Source organism: Protomyctophum bolini (genome assembly GCF_963924005.1).
Source record: "Protomyctophum bolini genome assembly, chromosome: 6".
Lineage (NCBI taxonomy): Eukaryota > Metazoa > Chordata > Actinopteri > Myctophiformes > Myctophidae > Protomyctophum > Protomyctophum bolini.
In genome coordinates, this window is record NC_137867.1 from 38246432 (window position 1) to 38272459 (window position 26028).

A 26028-nucleotide genomic window follows, 5' to 3' on the forward strand; every position below is an offset into this window, starting at 1 on the left:
AAGTTCATTGGATTGACGATAACTTAATATCATCGTCCGGGGCTCTCTCGTCTGAGTTGTCTCGTGTAGTGTTAATGAGGAGATTCACGACATCGTCTCTCTCTCTCAGTAATAAAGCCGGCTCTTATTCTGAGCAGTGGCCGTGGGTTCAACCCACGCACCGCCGGGCCCGGGGTGCCGTATTGGTCCCTTCCATGCAGCCTCCGAGGCCTATAGCTATAGCTGCCGACTGTCCGCCCCGATGAGGACACTCGTTTATAATGTGCGGTTTAATATCATCAGCGCCATGGCATGCAGCACCTTTTTCTGGGCCTTTTCAAACACTAAATAGATGAGTTGGTTTGCTGTGGGAGTGGGAGGGAGGGGTGGTGGTTCATGTGGACTCCACGAGTTTTCTTGCGTCTCACCACATCGACAGACACCTAATCGATATGCCTCTCCAACCCCAATGCCATAATGTAGCCTATATTGATTTAGGATTATTATTATCCCCCCCCCCCCCCATTTCATTCATTTATTTATTAATTTACATTTCTAGCATCAGTTTATTGTATGATTGATTCTAGTGTAGAATATTATTTCACCTGCTTATTTATTTTCGTTTTTTATTACGATATACATTTCAGTCGTTTGTGCATGGAAAACTATTGGCGTCTTGGTGTAGTAGTATAGTAGTATACACCTATAGTGAGTTTGTCACGGAGTGGAGATTTGTTGATTATAATGTGAGAACTCTTATCCCGATACATTCACGCGAATGTATAGTGCGAAGTTTGCCAACTTTTGGAACATATATTAAAAAACTCAGTTTATAGTGCTATTGTTTTCGAATTTTCGTTTTTAAATTACTATTGGGAAGTATCTTCCAATGTTAAAACAAAAAACAAAATCCTTATTTGATGCTATTTCATTTTGTGCATACTATGCTTAGTATGCTATATATGTAGCATGTTGCACATCCAACTTGTATAAATATCAATGCAATTGCTTTAAGATTTCAGTTATATGTTGTTTCAACAGCTACAACCAATAGGCCTTCATGTAGAAAACAGTGAATATAATTAAAAGTTAAATAGCATGCTAATTTAAATGTTAAATAACCAGGTTATTAAGCATAGGCCTTTTACCTTTTGTAGATTTATATATTTTATTTTATTGTATTTATTTTATATAAATATATATATATAAATATAAATGTAGGTCAGGCTACATATAGAATAGCCTATACTTAACGAATTGTGGTTAATAAAATAAAAAGATAACAGGTAATGTATAATTATTTAAAGTTAAATAAATAATTAAAATAGTATGCTGTTTTTATTCGAAACAAATAATCATCTATACCAAATACTAATTTAAACTGAAAATACAGACGTTTTTGCAAATGGTTAAAAATTATGTATGTTTTGTGTAAAATAATTGTGCTTTGTTTACTTATTCCAAGTTGTGCAATGAGGCTAATATAATTATGCTGGTCACCTATTTATATTTAGTTGTATAGTTTGGAGGGGGAGAAATGGATAGCATGTTATATTTGACCGACCAAAGTCAATTGTATATAGTGGTCCTGAAAACTCCAGTCACACAGCAACGCAGTTATATAATAAACATATATAGATATTGAGTTTTGAAATATGGCAGCGCACGAAACAATGCATTGGTCTACCCTGCAGTATACGGTGTATACCCATGCCATAGTTTAAATATATATTTGGGTATTTTTTTTTAGCCTATAAGGCCCCAATCAAACCAGTACTTTCACCTTGACTGCAATTCACCGAGAGAGAGGGAAAGAATACCAATTTTTTCCAATAAACCGTCGGTGGCTGCAGTAAAAATGGACCAGTGAGCTTTGTTATATAATCCCCCCACCACACCCTTCTTCATCCGCTGCCTGCCTAATATCGGTATACCCTCAAATCATCACAAAGTAGTCCCTCAGAAATATCTTAAAAGTCAGCTCCAATTCTTCAAATGTATTCCATTTCAGAGGGCAGGCTTTTTACTGCGGGACTCTTTACGCCGAGAGAGAGAGAGAGAGAGAGAGAGAGAGAGAGAGAGAGAGAGAGAGAGAGAGAGAGAGAGAGAGAGAGAGAGGGGTAGCTAGTAGTATCAGGGGGTTGGTGTAATTGAAGGGGCGGTGAGGTGAGGCGTGTAGAGTAGCGGCCGGCCTGAAAAGCTACTATTAAAGCCAAATGGAGTGAACACCGTAAAACGCTCTGCCAACAGCTGTCTACAATCGGTGCATTATATTTCCCGGACCCCCTCATGCAGACACCGTATAGTGGACACCCACCCACCCACCCGGGCAGGGTCTCAGAACCTACCGCCGCACTGCACAGAGACAGCTCATGCAGCACCAGCTTCTTGAAGCGCACTGGAGGGGAGAGAGAGAGAGTGAGAGTGAGACTGTGAGAGTGTGTGTGTGTGTGTGTGTGTGTGTGTGTGTGTGTGTGTGTGTGTGAGAGAGAGAGAGAGAGAGAGAGAGAGAGAGAGAGAGAGAGAGGTGGTGACAACTTGCGCCGCGCGTATGACTCAGACTGTGTCAATTCGACACAAATGTGCAGTAGCCTATAGCGTGCGTAAAATGCGTAAACAAAAATGTATAAGAAAATTAGTACAAAAGAAGGAAAACAAGAATACGTGAATCAGAATGACAACACGCTCTAACTTCTCAAAGCTTTAGAATATGGGTGTCGCTTGCCAAAAGTAACAGGCAGACAGACCCGCATGCCTCCCCCACACCGCCATGTGGGTCTCCCGTGTCTATGTGTCTGGGTCTGATTGTAAAAAAGACATAACAAGCCCCAGCCCGGCACCACCATGCAGACTATATCATTATATGCCTCGTGCCCCCGTCAGATTTAGCCAGAACGGTCGGCGCTGCCTGCCATGGGCTACATTTCTCCGCGGGTGGTGGTGGTTTGCTGGCTGCCCGAGAGCAGCTCTCAGGTGTATCGGGTTATAAGCTACACCTGTCCCCGTTGTGCGGACCATCTGAGCGCACCTGCAGCAGGTATATGAATGAATGAAACCCACTCCTCCTCGCGCAACAAGCAACACGTCAAACCTCTCAGATCTGGACAAGAAGGGCCTCGGGTTTGTCTCATCACGCTCAGGCCTTATTGGAATAGACAGAGAAGGAAGGGTGGGGGCGGGTGGGGAGGGCGAGAGAGAGAGAGAGAGAGTCGATTGAGGAGTTGTTTCCACTGGATTAAACGGTTTCTCTGCGAGTCAATGAATATGTAATGACGTTTAACGAAGCCGGTTAGCATACTGGGATCTGCTCTCCTCTGCTGTACGGGTCTTATATAATATACATAGAGAGTATAACACAACAACACAGTATATATATATATATATATATATATATATATAGAGAGAGAGAGAGAGAGAGAGAGCCAGTAAAGAGAAAGGGATGGGCAGAATGGAAAGAAACGGGGATACAGAGCCATGAATGCACCTCAAGCTTAAGCTACACATTTCGCCCCCCAGCTCACTCAATAGATGAAAAAGTATTTGCTCACCTACTTAGAGCTGGGAGAGGGTGAGAGAGAGAGAGAGAGAGAGAGAGAGAGAGAGAGAGGCAGTGAGAGAGGGGAGACTCGGGAGAGAGAGAAGAGAGTTCCTCCGTCGTGATTGTTAAGATATTTTCCTCCTTAGTATAGGCGATAAAACATTGATTGTTGCGGTTAACTGACCCGTAAAATTTGGGGGGTTAGTTTTCTCTTCAGAGCTGAGCATATAATTATGCAAATAGTGATCTGACAGTGATCCGCTGGAGTGTCGAGGAAGAGCGAGAGAGAGAGAGAGGGGGGGGGGATTCCAACTCTGCCTATAAGGCTGCTTTGCAGGGAGTTCATATCAGAGTATAAGCGAATGCAAGCAAGCGTGACAACAACTCCTAGAAAGAAAGAAAGACAGAGAGACAGAGAGAAAGAATGAAAGACAGAAAGAAAGAAAGAAGGGAAAGAAAGAAAATTGAAATATCAACTTAGAGCACATGGGTAGCCTAATAGCCTATATTCCACCCCCGCATTGACACACGTATCACCGTGTTTCCCCCCTCATGGCATCTCTGTCTTTTTGAAGTATAGGCCTAGTGGAGACATCAACGTGTGAGGCAATGACGGTCATGAATATGGAACACTATTCTATTTAGTTGACAGGCGGTTTAGACACCTGCAAATTAGACCCACGTGAACCGTATAGGCTATAAAAGACGCACAGCCAACAGCCTAGAGAAAAAAAAATAGAATAAATACAAATATTATATTATAACTTTATAAGTATATATTTTCCTTATAGCCTTTAAGTTTTGCATGAGTCTGTCTGGCTTTTCTGTGTTCTACTTGTGTTACTCGTAGTCTCGTAGCGTAGCGTATGGGGTCAAATTTAACATCAAACATTAAGTAGGCCTGGGCTATTCAATTAAACACGGAGGATTTGACTGACACCACAGTGTCTGACTATACGAATATGACACACACAGGTGACAAACTTGAGCCCAGCTCTGCCTGTGCGTGCGTGTGTGATTAAATGCCTGTTCACAGTCGTGACACGGTGTGCGAGTGAACTCGGCTGGTTCCACTTGTTATTTAGGGGGTTAAATGGAAACCATTTCTAAGGATTTATTGAGGGGGCGTTTAATGACCCGCTCTGTTTCCCCATGCACCGCCGGGGAAAACAAATGAGTGAAACCTCACCGCGATGGATGGATGGATCATGGACGGACTTCACTTATAGGACCACATTAATCGCCGAGACTGAAATGCGAGTTGTTTTTTAATCGCCCCTTATAGTGTATTAATTGTCCCTTTAATTGTCCCTCCGTTGCTTTGAAATTAACGATCATATTCTGATTTTCTCAAGGTTGCTTTAGGAATAGGCTACAGCTTTTAAAACAGGAAGAAGATAGGGATTTTCAGTACAGGAAAGAAGGCCCACGATTTCTCAAAGTGGAGTTGGAATAGGCTATATAGGGCCTAATAGCCTACCTTTTAAAGTATTTACATACAGGAAGATACGGGAATTCCAGTACACGAAAAAGCCCAACGCATGCTTGCTAAACTTTACCGGCTGTCAATGAGTTTCTGTGGGTATTTATCTTTCTCTTTGAACTGAGACCTTCAAGGTCGAGGCTGTTTTAGTGAAACGGGGAAAAGCCCGACAACGCCGACGGATTGGCTTTTAGGAGTATGAAATGTGTAAAAAGGTCGTCTTTCTTTTTCTGGGTTACAGTTTATACATGACAGCGTTACGTGACGCCTGGGATCAGTTTTCATTGGAGATCAACTTTCGGTTTCCCCTTGAACTCGACTTTACACTTTGGAACAACTTTCATTGTCTCTCTCTCTCTCTCTCTCCCCCCCAACATTCCCCGTCCGTGTATTTTTCCAACGCCTTTTTGGTTGTGGTGATATATATTTCAACAAATTCCAAAAGTATAGTACTCACCAATCAACATTTTTAAACACAAGTTGTTCTAAACACCCGGGAGATTGATGATCTATGGGGAAAATGTTATAAATAAACATGACAGCGTGAAACAAAAGTGCACAATAACTGGATTTACAGTAAATAATGCAAATACCCTTGACAACAACACAAGATGAAAATACTTCTTTATTCAGCTTCAACAGTTGGCATTATTACAAAAAAGTAAATCAGCCCTGTGAAATTCTGAATAGAATGATCAAAGAATAAAAACCTCTAAAAGCTTAGAGATTTAAACTTTTTTTTAAAGTTTTAAGACGGTGGTCTACAAAGTTGCAATTGTTTATTATTATGTTATTAAACATATATAAAGTGTATAGCCCATATTAAAACAATATTATCTTATAGATCAATACAACGTATGAATCATTCCAACAAATGTCTTCAGAAGCAATTGCAAAAGCGAGCCACTTTGTAGATGTTTTAAGTAAACATAATACAGTATTTTAGATTTGGTTTAAGGCTGCTCTTGCATGCTACATCTTAATTCCCATCAACATATGGCTTTGCTGTTTTGTTATTATTAAAAAAAAACACACCAGCGAAATAGTGTCCTGTTAATCCTAAGGCAACAATATACAAATTACGGTGTGAAAAATGAACATGTCTTCTATAATTCGCCGGTACGTGTAAAAGGCATATATCAGAGGGAGATATATGAAAACAACAGAGCAGATATAATTCAGAAAAAGGAAAAAGAAAACTCCCATCAAATCAAATGATAAAACCCAACTTCTGTTATAAAAGAAAGAAAGAAAGAAAGAAAGAAAATCCAGAGACATGTGAATCAAATTAAAAAAGAAAAGAAGAAAAGACAGGACAGGCCTGCAAAGCGTCAAGCACAGCCGTCTCATTATGTCCTGGAGATAATCCACTAGAAAGCGCCCTAAACCAGGCTCCGCAGGGGGTGGGTGGGCTTATTCATAACGCCACAAAAGTGAAATAAAGATGAGTGGCTGAAGGGTGGGTGGGTGGGGGGGGGGGGGGCGGGTTGTAATATTGTGTAGGTGTCAAACAGTCCGAAAAATAAAATATAAATAGAAGTAGCATAATGGATCCAAAGTTTGAACGTTTGAGATGAGGTTTTCTAATATAGCAAGCACAAAACTACAAGTCTCACGGTTGAGTTTAGCTGCATGTGACTGTGTGAGAGAGAGAGCGCACATACACAACGGACCCTGTGATGACATGTGGTTTGGGGAGTAATGTCACCACACATTAGAAAAGTGATGCCTTAAGCCTTGAGCGGGCTTATAACGTTGTGGAGGCAGTTTTCCTTTTTATATCTTGTTTTGTGTCACGGAGGCAGATTAGGTGCAAGCTGAGTGTGTGCAGTGTGTGTGTGTGTGTGTGTGTGTGTGTGTGTGTGTGTGGGGTACATGTCTCCAGCATCTGAGGAAATATCATCCATGGCTTTAGGGATAATATTGAAATCTTGGGATTTCCTGACATGCCGTATAAGGAAATATATTGAAGCTTTTATGAGAGCGGCGAAGTGACTTCTGGTCCGCGTCAAAATGAGATATAACACGCTTATAGGAAAAACAATACACCCCCCCCAAAAAAAAGGAAACTAATTTTGATACTTTGACATTAAGCGGTTTCTAAATCTGCTTTGTCGTCCCACCAATTCTTCACATTCAGCACACACACACACACACACACACACACACACACACACACACACACACACACACACACACACACACACACACACACACACACACACACACACACACACATTGTGGTTTGTTATATTTGTTCCATCACGTCCGATCAACAGGAGGCATCAATTTCAAGGATATAAAATTGGAAAAAAAAGTATATATATATATATATATATATATATATATATATATATATATATATATAAAATGATTAAAAAGAAAGAATAAAAGGATATAGGATTCCCTCCATGCGTTTAAAGATTAAACAGAGAGAAACCCTAAAGTAAACACGTATCGCTCTGGGATTTATGTTTGGCTTAATATACAAAATCCAATATGGTTTGTGTGCATATGACTGTGTGTGTGTGTGTGTGTGTGTGTGTGTGTGCATGTGACTGTGTGTGTGTGTGTGTGTGTGTGTGTGTGTGTGCGCACATGCGTGCGTGCGCGAGTGGCGTGTATGCAAGCAAGCAGTAGGAAGAAAGACAGAGCGAGAGAGAGAGAGACTGAGTCTGATTACATTAGAATTCAACTAAAAGTTGAGATAAGAAAGCTGAAAAACAAGTTGTCAAGCCGAAGAAAAAAACCGGGACACCCGACAGAAACACGTCAGCGTGTCTCTCTTGTCGTGCAGAGAGCTGAGGAAACCCAGAATTCCAACGTGTGAATTATACACGTCGGCCACATTACACACACAGAGCTGAAGCCGAGGGCTCTGCATTTAGAGAGGAGAAGAGAGGGGGAAAACAAGGGCTCTGCATTTAGAGAGGAGAAGAGAGGGGAAAACAAGGGCTCTGCATTTAGAGAGGAGAAGAGAGGGGAAAACAAGGTTAACCTGATTTAATTCTCTTCACTCTCACTAACCACTTAAGCCCTATATGTTCCAAAAACGTCATGAGCTGGTATAGATTGGCTACTTTAGCTATTTTTGAAGCATGTAACAATATCAATATGTAATAATCCATAATGGCGTGCCCAGAAATAGGGACATCGGGTTGAAAGTGGTTAGAACAACCAAACAACCAAGAACAACCAAAATAGGAGCACAGCCACCACAGATTCTGTGATGGACCAGAGAAGCAAGCAGGGCCCGCCGCGGACCATCAGTGCATTGAACGGGCCTAGGCGCCACGGACCATCAGTGCATTGAACGGGCCTGGGCGCCACGGACCATCAGTGCATTGAACGGGCCTGGAGATGTCATGGCAAGACAAGTCGAGACCCAAAAGAGATTAGACGTAAAACATAGTGGAAAAAAGCAGATCTACAAGTCACTATTAATTCAATTAGTTTGTTTGTTTAAAATATATATTTTTCCTTTAAATGTAGGAAAATGTTTTTTTTACTCAAGTCGTGACCCAAATTGGTCTGTGTGACTCACAAAAGGGTCCCGACAGACTGTTTGCGTTTGGGAAACCGTGGTATTCATTTGACTTGATTTGGTTGATCATTAGTTTGGGCTTTCTAGTGATATTCACTTGATGTGGCCTGCTAGACACACAGTCAGGGTTTGAGAGGGGACATGGTTTTGTATCGGTTGGTTACTACTTGGGTAATATGGTTGGGGAATACTTTTACAAATTGGCATATTCCTCTTTCAGAATAGTTTTTGGATGATGATCAGCGGGCTTTAGGACCAATGCATTTGGGCCAGTGTGGTGGTATAGGTTGGTTTGAGGATAGATGGGGTGGTGGGAGGTCGGCCGGGGAAGGGGTGTGGTGGTGGTGGTGGGGGGGTAAAGGGGTGACGGAGCAACAGACTGGTGGTGCTGATGGCGGGGTGGTGGTGGTGAGGAGCAGGTTCAGGTCCATGTCAGGACAATTAGAGGTGCACCGTGGCGCCGTGCACGAAGCCTGTCAGCCTTTAATCTCTGGCTGCCAGGGCTCGTACCCGCAGCCAGTTAGCCAGGCAGCCAGCCAACCAGCCAGCCAGCGAACCAACCAGCCAGTTAGCCAGGCAGCCAGCCAACCAGCGAACCAACCAGCCAGTTAGCCAGGCAGCCAGCCAACCAGCCAGCCAGCGAATCAGCCAGTTAGCCAGCCAGCCAACCAGCCAGCCAGCCAGTCAGCCAAGCAGCCGAGCAGCCAGCCAGCCAGGAAAGCAGCCGAGCAGCCAGCCAGCTAGCCAGCCAGCCAGCCAGCGAACCAACCAACCAACCAGCCAGCCAGCCAGCCAGTAAGCCAGCCAATCAGTCAGGCAAGCAGCCAGCCATTTAGCCAGCGAACCAACTAACCAGAGAGCCAGCCAGGCAAGCAGCCGAGCAGCCAGCCAGCCAGCGAACCAACCAACCAGCCAGCCAGCCAGTTAGCCAGCCAGCCAGCCAGGCAAGCAGCCGAGCAGCCATCCAGCTAGCCAGCCAGCCAGCCAGCCAGCCAGCTAGCCAGGCAGCTAGCCAGGCAGGCTGCCAAACAGGCAGGCAAGGCCATGGCCCTTGGGAAGCGCTAGCGCTCCTCGCAGTCTTCCCGTATTGCTTTGACAGTTCCACTCATCTAGAAGTAACGCAAAACGCTATTGTGATGAATATATGGCGACCCCACCATGCTCTGCCTCTTAACACAACACTCACACACACACACAAGCACACACGTGTGTGTGTGTGTGTGTGTGTGTGTGTGTGTGTGTGTGGTGGAGAGAGACAGAGACAGAGAGAGATTACACTCTGGAGGGAGGAGAGAGCAAAGAAGGAAGGAAGGATGGATAGACAGATGGAGGGTAAAGATGAAGAGAGAGAGAGAGAGAGAGGAGGGGAAAGGAAGAGGGGGGAAAGAAAGCAAAGGAGGAGGAGGAGGAGAGATCAGGAAGTCCCCGTCTCTCCGACCATAGAGTTATCCTCTGTCAGTTGTGCCTGATTCGGGGGGGGGGTCACTTCTGACTCGCGGGGTCAGTTCCGCTGTGGTCCGCCGTCTATAAGTCCTGGTGTTTGTTTTTGAGCGAGCCGCTGCGTGTGGTGACCGCACTGGAGACCTCCGCCTTCTCCTCCTCCTCCTCCTCCACCTCCCTCATCTCCTCCTCCTCCACCTCCCGCAGGGCCTCGCCGAAGAACCTGAAGATGGAGTCAAAGCTCCGCCAGGAGGTCAACTCGTGCTTTTCTGTGCCTACACACACACACACGCACACACACACACACACACACACACACACACACACACACACACACACACACACACACGCACACACGCACACACACACACACACACACACACACACACACACACACACACACACGCACACACACACACACACACACGGGAGAGACAGTGTGCAGAGAGTTCAGAACCACACGGGGTACACAGGGGAGGACAAATTATTCACGCATGCACTGAGAAAGTAGACCGCGTCAAGTCACATATACAGTCTAGCGGGGGGGGGGGGGGGGGGGAGAAACACACCAAATTTGGACATGCAGAGGTGGATATTTAGCCTTCTTGGAGTCGTGGCCACTCCCACAGCGCATTGTGTCATACACCCCTCCATCTCCCTCCCTCCCCACGAGCTTTAGAGCCTCGCGGTGCAGGAGAGCTGTGACAGCCTCCGCGACCCGGCCGGCTCCACGGGGACTTTTCTTAATATGTGATCTGAGTGGATACGTGATAATCAACACCGCCTCCCCCCCCGTCCCCCCCACAACCCACCCACCCATCTCAGGCCTTCCAGCTGAACCAGAGCCCCCGCACAATGGATGCTACTAAGCGAAACCAGTGGAGCGGGAGTTCATTCACTCTGCAAAGGGTGGATTCAGAGGAGGCCAGGAGAAGCAGAGGAGAGGTATAGCTTAGGGATGCGTATCAGGTGGTCCGGTAGGGGTGTGGGGGGGTTGGTGGTGGTGATGTGGGGGGGGGGGATTGGGTGCCGGGTTTCTCTGCGGCCTCCGTAGGGTTAGCCGGTTCCCAAGTTTGGGGTCACGCTGGAGGTTGAAATCTGGTACCAGACGCCTCAGGTTCCTCTCTCTCAGCCTCTGAGGTCAGCGTATCTCTGGCTGGCTGGCTCACTGGCTGGCTGGCTGGCTGACTGACTGACTGGCTGGCTGACTGGCTGGCTTGGTTTGCTCGTGAAAACAAATAATTAAGAAAAACAAATAAAGGACTGCTATACATTAGCTCCACCGCACAACACCTCAGTAGGGCAGAGAGGCAGCCATGATGATGATGATGATGATGATGATGATCAAGCAGCTCTTTGGCTGGAGTTGCTGCTGTTCTCATCTTGGCGCTCTGGCAGTGTTTCCATGTCTGCTTACTATGAGTGAATTTGGACTCTTGTGAGTATTGGGTTGTGCATTTAGTTTTCTTTTGTTTTTTGGTTAATTCTTTTCTAAAGTGTTGTTGCGTATTTGGGCTTGCTTCCTGATGTTGTTTAAACCAGTTGTTTCTCAACCATTTTCATGTCAATAAAGAATAAAGGACACCCCCCATCTGAAAGTCTTTGGTGCCTTACAAGGCCCCCATGTCGTTTGTTTTGGGATTGTTGTTTTTTTTGTAGACATGGCGGGTTGTTTCTCTCGCACAACACTGATCTCTGGGCAGGCCAAGCGTTTCAACACATCTCTGAGTATGAGTATCATGAGTATGAGTATGAGTATCATGACACACAGCAGATTGTTTCTCCTGTTTCTACTATAGCTACGGGGCTTGTTGGCTGCTTAGCAACAACATCCTACTGTAACTGGACTTCAGAAAACCATGATGATATGCAGTCGTGGAAAGAGTATCAGTATACTGCAGTCAGTGTAGAACTACTCCGTTGCAAGTAAAACTCTGGAAATATACTTGAGTAAAAGTACAAATGCATTGGCATCAAAATGTGCCAAAAGTAAAAGTACTCCTCGTGCAGAATGTCCCATTTCAAGTTTTACAAATGTATACAAATGTATACAAAATAGCATGTGTCGCATCTCGACACATTGTGAGATTGTAGATCAGCTATTTTGAAATGGCCGAAATGTATATACAGTAGGGGTAACTAAAGTTTTCAAATAAATAAAAACTACAATATTTGTATCTGAGATGAAGTGGAGTGGAAGTAAAAGGATTGGAAATACTCAAATAAAGTACAACTACTTCAAAGTGGTACTTAAGTATACAGATGCAGGGAGAGGACGTGTCAACTTTCACACTCTTCTGATAAGTGAATTAAGCAATATTACACGAGAGGGTATTCCGAAATGCATTGCAGAAGTGCATTAATGACGATAAAGAACTATACCCTCGAGTGTAATATTGCTTAAAACTAAGATAATCGCTAAAAAAAACTTAATTGTTTAATGACAGATTTAGCAACTTCGACCACAAAGAAACTAGCTAGCCTAGCAACCCAGTCTGCTGCGCTCTGGGAGAAGAGATCAGGTGATTTCTTTGTTTTTGATTAGGCATTCCTATACTGTCGTTTAAGCACGCCTAGAAAGCTGTTTCAACCATTCAGATTGCTTCCTCGAAACGACCCGTTTTATAATATGGAATATATCTATACAGTATATCGTTGCTATAGTGGTTGCAAAGATATTATTAAGATTATTAAAACAAACCCTGTCCCATATTTGCATACTGGTTCCTGAATGGTCCCTCACGACTTCGGAGGGAGTGAAATCCAATCACAAGTGAGCGGTGCCAGACCAATGGCAGATTGGTCTAGTGTCCAGACTAGAGGTTTCTGCCCGACAACGGCGTCTATGTACATATGAGACAGTGTGGGAGGAGGGGGGGGGGGGGGGGGTGTTAGACTGTAATTAAGGAGCAACCGTAGAGGCTCTCTCACCGTAGACACTTCTCTGATGACCACTGCACTGACCCCATGTTTATTAGATTGACCCCCCCTGCCTGGACGCATTAATGGAGATGGCGTGTGTGTGTGTGTGTGTGTGGTGTAATGTTTATGTACTGGGATGTGCAGGGCCTGAAGCTGGGATTGGACTGACGTGTGTTCGGGGGGGGGGTGACATGTTTTGTTAGCCTGCGTATGTGTGTGTGCGCGTGCGTGCGTGCAATGCATGCGTACGTGCGTGCGTTTGTGTGTGTGCGTGTCTATGATCACATCGGAGGCCACACTCTGCCAGCTATAGGCTGCCTTGGGTCAAATTCCCTGGCCTGGTCAATCCCAGGCAGTCAATATAAGCTCCCAGACACTGTGTCAGTGTGTATACCCTGTTGGTATACCTGTGTAACGACTGGACTGCTCTTCTTATCCATCATTTATACAGTCAGACACAGAGATCACCTTCCATCTCCTCCTCCTCCTCCATCGTCCTATAATCCTCCTCACTAGAGTATTTTTTTTGAGGATCTTTTCCGTCCGTTTTATTAAAATGTTTCCCCTCCCCTTTCTTTCTCCGCAGAGCCGATCGATGCCTCCACGCTCTCCCGTTCACCCCCGAACTGGCGATGAACTTCCTGCATGCGGAACACGCCTCCAGCCTCTCTCTCTCTCCCCGCGCGCCCCTCGCGGAACGCGGGCCGCGGTTCTGAGGGTCGTCGAGAGGTCGTCTCCGTGCCAATATGCAGATGAGCCTGTGCCCCTCCGATGACTCCCTCCTCCCCCTCCTCCACCCACCTATCCTCTGTCATATTAAAGCTCCGCCCCTCTATCTGCGGCAACCCCCCCCCCCCCCACACACACACACGCACACACACACGCACACACTCCCCGCCAAATGCACTGACACGTGGAGAAACAAACTCCACTACACACGTACGTACGCGCACAGCGTGTTTAAAAAGGCCTTTAACAGCCTTGTCTCCGTTAATTGGCAAAGTGTGTGGGGCCTAATGGATGTTGTCAGACTGCAGTAGTGACCACTGATTTAGAGGAGACGAAACCCCGGGGTCTCGCTAAGTACTGAGGGAGGGTACCAGAGACGAGAGAGAGGGAGAGAGAGAGGGAGAGAGAGAGAGGGAGAGAGAGAGAGGGAGAGAGAGAGAGAGAGAGAGAGAGAGAGGGGGAGAGAGAGAGAGAGGGATAGAGGGAGAAAATGAAAGGAGAGACCAACAGACAAAGAGAGAGATAGAGAGAGGGAGCGAACGGAAGTGCGAGTTACCTCACCGAAGCCACAAATCAAAATAATATCTTTAAAAGATGTGGAAATCGATTGGGTGCCTTAAAGTGGGGCCCATAACCAGGCCTCTCTGAGTGTACCATCCTCCTTAAAGTGGGGCCTTTCCACAGCGGAGAAGAACTTTTCTCCACCGGTAAGCAGAATAGTTTTAACGAGTTTTAATTGATTACACGTGTTGTTAAAGAGCGCTGTGACGTGACAGGCACGTACCATTCACAGTGCTGTTTAATGCCGAGTCCAGCCATGATGTGTTTTATTTTTAATCATTTGTTCTGTTGATTTGACTTTGAAAATAAAAGTATGAAAAAAGAATGATGGGTGAAACTATGTTTTCCGTAGATATTTTCCATTGATTACTTCAATGGAATTGATAATTCGATTAATCAAATGATCAAGGTCACTTTTTCTGTTTGAAAATAAAGTGCAATAAATACTGTGAAATGTAAACCAGGGTTAATTTAGTATTATCGGACAGCAATAAAGTACACTATGAACGTAATAATGCAGCTCTCATAACTTTGCTACTACGTTGAAAACATACATATGCACATGATACTCTTTAATTCTTTGTTTGCTCTTTTTGTCATTATCTATATGCTGCATTGTCTGAAGGAAGTCAAACCAAAATAAGTTTTACTCTTATCTACTAGCATGTACACAAGATGTAACAATGAAGTACAACCTTGATTCTCATAATGTCAATAAAACTGGATAGAAAAAAAGGGGAAAAACAATGCTACTAGTTGTTTATTTATAAATAATTAAACAAACGTTCCGGGACAAAAAGGGTGATGGCCCCAGCAAGAAATGCACACCGCATGCACGTGCCCACACGCACGCACCCCCCCCCCCCCCCCACACACACACACACAGACACACACACACACACACAGTTGTAGTGTTTCACCACAGGGTAGGTAAGACAAGACAGGTTCACACTCTCCATCCTGACCCCTGTTTTGTGTGTGTGTGTGTGTGTGTGTGTGTGTGTGCGTGCGGCTGCGAGCGTGTGTGTGCAGTGTAACTCTCCGTCCTGACCTCTGTTCTGGCCCTTGGACATCATAGCCCCTGGCCCCTGCGTGGCCCCACGCAGTGTTTGGCCGGTGTGTGTGTGTGTGTGTGGTGTCGCATCACGTCACAAGAGCAGTGGTGGAAAGTAACTACGTACATAGTACTGCACTTTGAGGTATTTTACTTGACTTGAGTCTTTTACTTCTACTTTTATGCGATCTAAACTACTCCAATACTGTAATACATTTATTTGAAAACTTTAGTACTTAAAAAAAATATATATATATACATTTGGGCCATTTGAAAATAGCTGATCATTACATTTGAAAACTTGTGAAATGGGACATTCTGCATAATGAGTGATTTATATACTTTTCGGACTCCAAGTACATTTTGATACCAATACTTTTGTACTTTTACTCAAGTAAATATTTAATTCCGGCCATTGATACTTTTACTTAAGTAAACGTATCACGTGCGTGCACGTGTGTGTGTGTGTTTGTGTGTGTGTGTGTGTGTGTGTGTGCGTGCACAGAGGGGTGTATTTGATCCCGTTTGCTCAGTATCTTCTCTGACACTGAAGCGCTCTCAGGGTAATTGACTGGTTGTTTGATCTGCCTGTCTCTGTCGCAGTGCAAGATGCTGACACGCGCACACACACACACACACACACACACACACACACACACACACACACACACACACACACACACACACACACACACACACACACACACACACACACACACACACACACACACACACACACACACACACACACACACACAGAAGCAAAAGTGCATGCACAGCAGCAGTCTCTTGCAAGTATATAACCCCCAACGCCCAAATGTCACCCGCACACGCACGTGCACACACAGCCGGCGAGGAAGGCTATATAGCTCTGTATAGATACTATGATGAATTGAAAATAGAGGACCCTTATGTAAACAAGTCTTTGTGCTTTTTCTGGTTCAATCCTCAAGTAATAGTTTTTGTATTGAGCTGTACTTTCATTTCAATGTACACATTACTGTGAAAAAAAGAATCAATCAATCAGTAGTACAGCTGTTGGACATGTTGTTGGTGGTGGTGGTCTAGGAAGCTGCATGGATATGATCCATCAACACCTCCATGATGATCTATAGTGTGTGAGGATGATATAATAAACAAACTGCAATGATTTACGTTCGGACACTCATACGTCATATGATGTCTACACGGTTGTCACACGGTTCAGCAGGTCACCAATTTCACCGTAACACCACCACCATGCTGGAGTGACCAAGTGTGAGCGTGAGCGAGTGGCCCGAGACTTGGGGTATTGGAACTGGGCTTAAGAATGACTGGACCAGGCGGTCCGTTGTAGTAATCATCATGTGCTACGAGTGCAACACTGTTTCCCCAAGGGGTCCTCGCTCGGGGACCATTTGTGGGTTGCAGAACGTATTGTTATGCGTAAAACTGAAAATGAATTAAATAATTGTATAAACGTTAAAACAAACAATCAAAAGTAGTGAACGAAGTAGTGAAAAAAGCCGACCTACAAGCTCGCAAGGTGGTGCGAAGTGATGTGGGATGGTAGATCTGCTATTTTCACTAGTATTTTCACCGGGCAAAAACATCTAATCTCTCTTTTGGGTCTCGACCTGAAAAGTCCGAGAACCACTGCTCTGCAACAACAGTTCTCAACACTTTCAGGCCGCGACCCCAAATTGTAGGAGTTGAGGCATTGTTTGACCCGGTTCCACGGATACATATAGGTTACCGAAAATCGAAATCGAATCCCGATCCCGACGACCTTTGCTGCGTGTCACTCCCCATCTCTCTCCCCATTTCCGGTCACTATGTTGTCCTATATAAATAAAGGCATGAAATCCCCAAAACAAATCTTAAAAATAATAATAAAAAAATCACACCCGTGCAGTGTTACTTATTATATTACTTACTAATATATTACATATTATATAATATTACTATAATTTGATGCCAATACTTTTACTCAAGTACATCTTTAATTCCGGACATTTTTACTTGTAATAGAGTATTTCTATATTGTTTACTTAAGTAAATCATTTAAAGTACAGCCCTGCCTGCAGTAGGGTTCCTGTATTGCATTACTCGCTGCTACGGTTGTGCCGCTACAGTATATGACACCTGCGTTCCCCTCTGGGGGATCAATAAAGCTTTATCTTATCCACACACAGCGAGTTGTTATCATTTGCGTGCAGTGAGGAGGTAAGGGAACAGAAACACAGAACACAGCGCTGCAGCGCGCGGCTGTTTGGAGGAAAACCTCTGCCATAGCTGTAGGCCACGCTTTCTTCCTTCCCTCTGCACCAAACGCCGTCACAAATGCTAATCGTCTGTGATAGTCGCAAATTTCAAAACAAAGCGCTGTAGCTCGGTGACAGAGGAGCAGCGGTAACGCCCCGAGTGATACTACCCACCGACAGAAAGACCCAATCAAAGCCGGCTGACTATAATTAGGTTCCATCTGGGCGACATTATTTAAAGCTGCATCGGTTAATTGGTTGTGTACAAATGGCCTATTTCTTTATTTGAAATCTAACTTTTCCCTTTCGTTTGTTTATTTTACCGAGGGTGGGCTTCATAATTACAATGATGTTGAAGCAGCCAAATCGCTTCGCAAGATGTATTCTTTAAAAAACAAGAAATAAATATTCATATAATTATCTAGACTTTGAGGCGAAGGGCGGTAGGGTGCAAAGTGAAGATAATTTGTTTTATTCTCAGCAAATTTAATTAAGTAAGAAGAACGCAACTAATAAGCGGCTCAAGTCATTAAAGACAACTCAAAAGAGTTAGAAACATCATGCCTCAATTAACTGAAAAAATACATAAATCTGATACAAGCACGGAACATAAATGAGACCAAACAGAACAGACAGTGGTGCGAAGCAAGTACTGTACTTAGGTACAATGCTGAGGTATTTGTACTTTAGTTGAATATTTCCAATACTTTTACTTCTCCTCCACTGCATTTCAGGGGCAAATATTGTACTTTTACTCCACTACAGTTATTTGAAAACGTTAGTTACTATAGTTACTTTGTAGATTTTGGTTATTATAAAAAATGCATTAACCACTTCAGCCTGATACATTTCGGACGCTTGAAAATAGCCGATCTACAAGCTCCCAATGTGTCACATCGCAGCGCATTGTGCGCTTGTAACTTGAAACGGGACACTCTGTATGAAGAGCACTTTTACTGTTTGGTATATTATGAAACCAATACGTTTGTACTTTTACTCAACTACATTTTGATTAAAGGAGTATTTCTGCATTGATATTTTTACTTAAGTAAAACAACACGAGTACTTTTTCCCACCACTGAGAACGGACCTCCGGTTTACACTCACTGCTATACCCCGCTTTCTCATTTCCTCTTGGTCAAACTTTCTCATCAAAATCGAACACAAACAAGTGCTTTTTTCCTTATCGATTTCCTATCGACGGTAACCTGAGCTTGTTGTTTTATCAGGACACAGTGCATAGCGGCGGTGCATGGAGGGGAGGGGGACGGTAACCCGAACCCATGCATGTTTGTGGAAACTATCTGTGCGGTGGATCAGTGTGGGGACTTGCTATCTGTATCCTGGTCGTTGGACGATCGGATTTCCGCCCCCGACACTCTGATATTACATGATCTGTCCCGGTGTGTGCAGATGATAATGTCTGTGTGTGTGTGTCTGCATGTGTGTGTGTGTGAGTGCCTGCCTGACTGCGTACATGCACAAAACATCTGTGGGTATGTGTGCGCGGGTCTTTTCGTTTGTGCGAGACAGAGTGCAGGGTCAAGGATGCAGGCAGTGTAGTCATGGGGGGGGGGGGTCGGATGGGGAGGGGGCTGAGTGCCTGGACGCATCGCCATCTGAGACGAGGTCAAACCAAACAGGTGCCAGGCGGTCGGTGCCCCCCCCCCCCCGCCTGTTACTGACCATGGACACATTGTCTTCAGTCAAACAGCTAATTAAAAAAGACATGCATGCAATAGGTGACCTGGTCCATATCAATCTACAAGAGAACTCTGGTGTCTGAACAGCCTTATTCTACCATCCATTGTTGTGAGCATTCATCTTTAATCATTATTGGGCTACATGAGCCTTTTTCTTTTTGCATTCGCACAAATGCTAACACACAGGCACGCATGAACGCACGCACGCAAACACAAACTCCCACTGAGAAGGAAAAGAAGAAACACGTGCGCACACACGACTAAACACACACACACAAACAAACAAACAAACAACCCCACACAGACGAATTACTCAAAACGGGGCGAATCTAATCAAAACAGCAATACCACCACCTCTCAAATGCCATTCATTTTTAATGTTCGTCGGTAAGTGGGGCCTGTCCCCCCCCCCCCCCCCCCCCCCCCCCCCCCCGCATCTCCCTCGGACTGCTTTTAATTACTTTGCTTATTATTGTGTGTTGTTGTTGTTAAGAGAAAACAAGGCAGAGCTCATTACACGTCCACAGATGAGGAACCTGAATGAGCAGCTAGAGGGCCCGCTGAGGGGAGAGGTATCCACTCTGAATAAAACACAGATAGGGTGGGGGGGGGTTTGAGAGACAGACAGAGACACCGGGATGAGAGAGAGAGAGAGAGAGTGAAAAACACGGCGAAACCCCGGAGAGAAAAGGCGAAGGATAAGGAAGAATATCACGTCAATTTATTGGAACCGTCGCTTTCCATCTCCGCCCGTTACAAACTGGTGACAACATGAGACACGTGAAGAAGAGACAGGCCACAACATGTTCCTCTCCTCTTTCATCGACTCACTCACTCTCCCACCCTCTCTCCCTCCCTCCCTCCCTCCCTCCAGCCATCCATCCATCCATCCATCCATCCATCCTCTCCTCTCCTCTCCTCTCCTCTCCTCTCCTCTCCTCTCCTCTCCTCTCCTCTCCTCTCCTAGGATACTGAGACTGAACTGAGAGTGCTATTTTATTTGCGCGTGGAGTAGCGGCGTTGACCGTCATCGTAAAAAGGGACCCCGCATGGGCTGTTATAGAGTGGGTTAGGGGTGCTGTCGGAGTATTAACGGGATCGAACCGGGTCCAAGGACATCACGCGCTACCCGACACCACTGGCATACCATATGACCGTGCACACACACACACACACACACACACACACACACACACACACACACACACACACACACACACACACACACACACACACACACACACACACACACACACACACACACACACACACACACACACACACACACACACACACGTATCTCTCAATGTCAACTTTAGGGGAACCATGTGAGTGTGACAGATCTTTTAATATCCTCTCACTGGCGACGACACAACGGGGTAAAATGTCGTAAATAATCCATCACAAATATGGTAATAATTAGTTAGTTGGGGGGGTGGAGGCCAAGACAGAACTAACGCCACTGTTAGAACGTGTTTGGATGTCCAGTGACTTTTGGATTTCAGAAACGAGGATAGATACGAAGGAAGCCAACCACACAAGGCCTGATGAATAAATAAAAGACAACGCTGCTCTCTATGAACTGCGATAAGAAGATGGCCAAACCACTTAAAACACCATGATGGGTGTGAAAACCATCGCCATCGGGGAGCACTGTGGTAGTCTGCTTCCTATAGGTGTGTGTGTGTGTGTGTGAGTGAGAGATGGAGAGAGAGAGAGAGAGAAAGAGGGTATGTGTGTTACAGAGAGGCTATATGTATACGTGCATGTGTTACAGAGTGTGTGTGTGCGTGCATGTGTTGGTGTGTGTGTGTGTGTGTGTGTGCACACTGCACAGAGGGGCCTTGTTGCGGTTACCACCCAGACATTAGCACTGTAAACAGCGTATGCAGGCCTCCCTGCATGGCTGTCCAGTCGGGCCCCTTTGTTGGCGGCGCGGCAGCACCATTGGTGGACGCTTCAATGGTAAACACTCTGGGGCTGCTAGCTCGGCTGACACGCTTTTGTCTTTGGCCCATTGAGGGCCAATGGAGAGCGCGAACGCACACGCACACGTACACACACACACACACACACACACGCTCGCAGCTTATTTTTCTATGGCCCGACCCAGTGGGACTGAAAAGCAAAATGGCTGAAAGGAGAGAGAGAGAGAGAGAGAGAGAGAGGCCCCTGCAAAGACTGTCCTTTAACAAGACCACTGCATGCACGCGCACACACACACACACACACACTTACTTGTGAGGACATCAACATTGTAGGACGCTGGTTTTACAAATGTAATGTTTTTAAATTTCTTGATTACTTGTGTGTGTGTGTGTGTGTGTGTGTGCACGGTTTACCAATTGTAAATATGTCTCAAAACATACCCATGAAAAAATAAATATCTTGTGAGGGCTGCATGCAGGGAAAATGGTCCCCGGCAACGGTCTATTCATTTAACTTCACTTGTGGGGGACATTTGGTCCTCACAAGTATAGTAACACAAACACACAGAGACACACACGCGCGCTCACATACGTACCATACGCTTTTGCACGAACAGAGTAGACACATATATGGCGTCTGGGCTTGGGGTCGAGATGGGAGCCCCAGACCATCTTGCCAATACGCGCGCTGGCCTGGCACAGAGAACGCATGTGCCCACGCATGTGCACTTGAGTGCAAACAAACACACGCTCTTGCACGTTCTCTCTCTAGCATTTGAATGCAAGCCCATTCACGCGCAAACGAACGCGCACACACCACAATGAGTTTTCTGGCTAGAAACCGAATGGGAGCCAACCTCAAACCTCTACCACACAATACACATGCTACAATGACTCTGCACCGCACCGCACCGCACCGCACACACACACACACACACACACACACACACACACAGTATAATAGCCAACACCTCTCTACACTTCAACAGCCATACTCGCATACAAAAGAGGCTGACCGGGTGGAGGAAAGAAAGAGCTAAGAGAGGCCTCATTGCACCTGTACAAGACAGACAGACAGACAGACACCCTGCGAGCCAGCTGTGCTTACATGCTGCTCTATACTTCTTAGACCCTCCAGAAAAACGCGGGCGAACATCCTTGATTTTGCAAACATGTCCGTTTTATGTGACTTTGAAATTGCGAAAAGTTGCAAAATATGCGTAAAGTTGTGAATTATGTGCATTTACTCCTGCATAATCTGCACCATTTGGATGATTATGCAGTAAATGATGCAATCGCATGAAAACGCTTTTCTGAACATCTAGATTACCAACGTCTACAGCAGCATTCACCACCTGTGGGCCACCGGGAAAGTACAAGTCAACCCCCAAGTAAATGGCAAAACACTGATGTTTAATCAATTTAACATTAAATGAATGTTGCATTAACATTAAAGGTATATATTCAGTGATTTCACTGAATTCAAATATCTACACTTATTTTTTTGTTTTGTTGTGATAATCCTCCCTACTATAGAGTGTGCTGACCATATAAAGAGTTCCTCTTTGTCCCCAGTTAACCCCTGGGGTCAAAATACCATAGGTTTAGTTTTTGGCTAGGTGGCCCAGCCGTCATCCAATCAGGATAGAGAGGGGCATTCCGCCAATCATGATCAAGCCTGTGTGTGTGTGTGTGTGTGTGTGTGTGTGTGTGTGTGTGTGTGTGTGTGTGCTGTTGGCCATGTTATCGGGGCGGATATCATTTTTTAAATATTCATAAAAAAAGAAAAATTAAGTTGGGAACTTAATCCATTTTAAGGGGTCCATCTTAAGACATGTGAGAATGGTCCAGTGAAGAAGAAAAAAAAGTCCATTGTGGTTGTATGGGATTCTTTCTCTATCACACTATCACTAAACACAGGTTTTCATTTTTCACCCGAACACCTGCCTGTAGAAAAAAACAGGGATGTGGGCAGGGAAACGAACCTACTTCTATGATGTCACTGAGCATCATGAAGGTACTGAAAGACCCGCCCACCTCAGACATTCAGCACCATTATGATGTCACTGAGCATCATGAAGGTACTGAAAGACCCACCCACCTCAGACATCAGCAGCATTATGATGTCACTGAGCATCATGAAGGTACTGAAAGACCCACCCACCTCAGACATCAGCAGCATTATGAAAATTGCAAAAATATAATGGTCCGGGTGATAATCACCCGTGTTTAGTGTTCTAGGGTTAACAACAGTTTGAACACCGAGCGAGAGAATTAAGCCCTGCTGCCACTCGTGAGCGGAGGGGGAAGGCAGCCTAGTGTGAGAGCAGAAGGTGGGAAGACACAAAAACCATATTTGTGTGAATGAGGGGCTTTCACATGCTGTCACACAGGGGGCATAGGGGGGTTCCCTTCAATGAGACAAACATTAAAAGTCCATAGACTTAGCTGAGACATGGCATCATGTCTGAAAGCCAGACATTGGCCAACCTAAAAGTACTCAGTACTCAGAAATAATACTCAAGTAAAGTACGAATCCTCAGAATCTGTACTTAAGTATATTTGCTCAGTTACTGTCCACCTCTGGTCATTAGACTCCCAACCCACATGTCCCGGGTTCAACTAATTACGCAAAGCCACCACAATTTCCATGGTCGCATCAGAGAAACCGGCACTTCAGGAGAGACACTACCCAGATGAAATATACTGGAGACTGGAGAGACACTACTGGAGAGACACAAAATATACTGGAGCGCCTGACTGGTCTGCACCGGTTTCATTGTTTTGATGAGGTGACTGGCGTTTTGACTAGGGTTGTCCCAATCCTGGCGTTTTGACTAGGGTTGTCCCAATCCTGGCGTTTTGACTAGGGTTGTCCCAATCCTGGCGTTTTGACTAGGGTTGTCCTAATCCTGGCGTTTTGACTAGGGTTGTCCCAATCCTGGCGTTTTGACTATAGGGTTGTCCCAATCCTGGCGTTTTGACTAGGGTTGTCCCAATCCTGGCGTTTTGACTATAGGGTTGTCCCAATCCTGGCGTTTTGACTAGGGTTGTCCCAATCCTGGCGTTTTGACTAGGGTTGTCCCAATCCTGGCGTTTTGACTATAGGGTTGTCCCAATCCGAGATCGTGATCGGAAACCGGGGCGGAAGCAAAACAAGTGATCGCTTGTACATTGTATCCATATCATGATATTAGACTAGATATTGTCTGTGATTTTGTATTGTACTATTGCGATATGGCAAAAGTATATATAAATATATAAAAAGGGTATCGGCAGATCAAAATCAAATGATCGGAGTCGGATCGGGAGCAAATAAACGTGATCGGGACATATCACTAGTTCGGCCTCCCTGCCCATTTCAGATATGGTCACCCAGCTCATAGCAGAGATGAGGAGAGGAGAGGAGAGGGTGAGGAGAGGACACAGGGTCGAGGCCAGGGGAGTTGATGGGGGGGTGGAGGGGGGGCAGTGCAGGTCTGAAATAGATCACTTAGAGGAACAAAGTGTAATTAATGGGTCGCTGCAGATAAGAAGACTCTGTTCCTATCTGGGAATGTGCTAATGGAGTCCACACACACTCAGCGAGAGCATGCAACAACCCGTGTGTGTGTGTGTGTGTGTGTGTGTGTGTGTGTGTGTGTGTGTGTGTGTGTGTGTGTGTGTGCACGCGTGCATGTTTGGAGACAGCTAAGGTGATATAGTTTAACGTGGTTTCTTCCATGACGAAGAACGAGTTACAGAGGAAACTGCTGCAACACACACGTAAACGTAAACGTGCGCGCGGGCACGTACACACACACACACACACACTCACACACACACACACACACACACACACACACAGTGACGTATACAGCAGCCAGCCACCAGTCTTCCAGCATTCGTTGGTTCACATCAGAAACATGAGCGATGTTATAAGCCGTTCCGCCCGGCGGCGACGGGGGGGCTTCAGTTAAGACGCAGGGATGTGTGTGTGTGTGTGTGTGTGTGTGTGTACGGAGAGATGGAGGAGGAGGAAGCGGTGCGGTCAAGAGCGGGTCAGAATCTGGACTCGGACCACAGCCCCGGGACGGAGGGAAAAAACCTCTGACCGCCGACACAAAGCCAACCTCTGAGCTTCCTGCGTGCGTCAGGGGAGGCCCACTTGGAGCCAGGGAGGGGGCTACCGACTGTCTGAATGTGTGTCTGTCTGTGTGTGCGTGCATGTGGGAAAACACAGTGTACATGCATCTAAAGAAGTCTCTGGGTGTATATTATACTGTATTATATTAAATATTCTACTGTTAGACGGATGTTAGGTTCTTACTCATGATACTTTTTTTTTGTGAGATTAGTTCTGGGCTTTTCTGGCAGTAAAGAGGGAGAGAGAGAGAAGGGGAGAGACACGCACCAAAGGTCGTCATGAACGGGACTCGAACACGCGACGCGCTGTCAGGCCAGAGCCTGTATGTGGCATGCGCCTGGAACACTTGGATCACCCTTGATCACTATTTCTGTGTATTTCATGTATTATCATGTGTTATTGTATAGTATAAATTGCTCTGGATTAAGAGCGTCTGCTAAATGCTTATACATTGTAATTATTGTATCTACGTATCTGTGAATATCGTCTCTCTTGGGTGGAAACCTCATGTGTCCAAAACTGGACACTTTTCAAGATTCACATTCAAATGACGCAAAAGGCTACATGGTTTCGTGTGACGCGCTGTATGGAAATATGGCCGTGTACGTGTAAACGCATCTAAAGCAGTTTCTGGGAGTATGTGAATGTGCGTCTGTGCGCATGCATGCATGCATGCGTGCGTGCGTGCGTGCGTGCGTCTGGTGTGGGGGCTGTAGCAGGCGCCCACGTGGTGGTGACAGTGAGATGGCTGGGTGATGGACAAGGCTGGACCAGGAGG

General features: G+C 45.4%; 1 protein-coding gene across 1 annotated transcript in view; it reads right to left on the reverse strand.

Annotated features, from left to right (window-relative positions):
• Positions 1 to 9598: 9598 nt before the first annotated feature.
• LOC308316480 (cotranscriptional regulator ARB2A homolog) overlaps positions 9599 to 26028 on the reverse strand; it is a 138571-nt gene continuing 122141 nt past the window's right edge. Inside the window, exon 4 of the mRNA XM_080765129.1 lies at positions 9599 to 10259. Within this exon, the coding sequence (XP_080621255.1) occupies positions 10069 to 10259 (191 nt within the window). The 3' untranslated portion in view covers positions 9599 to 10068. The remainder of the gene's footprint in view (positions 10260 to 26028) is intronic.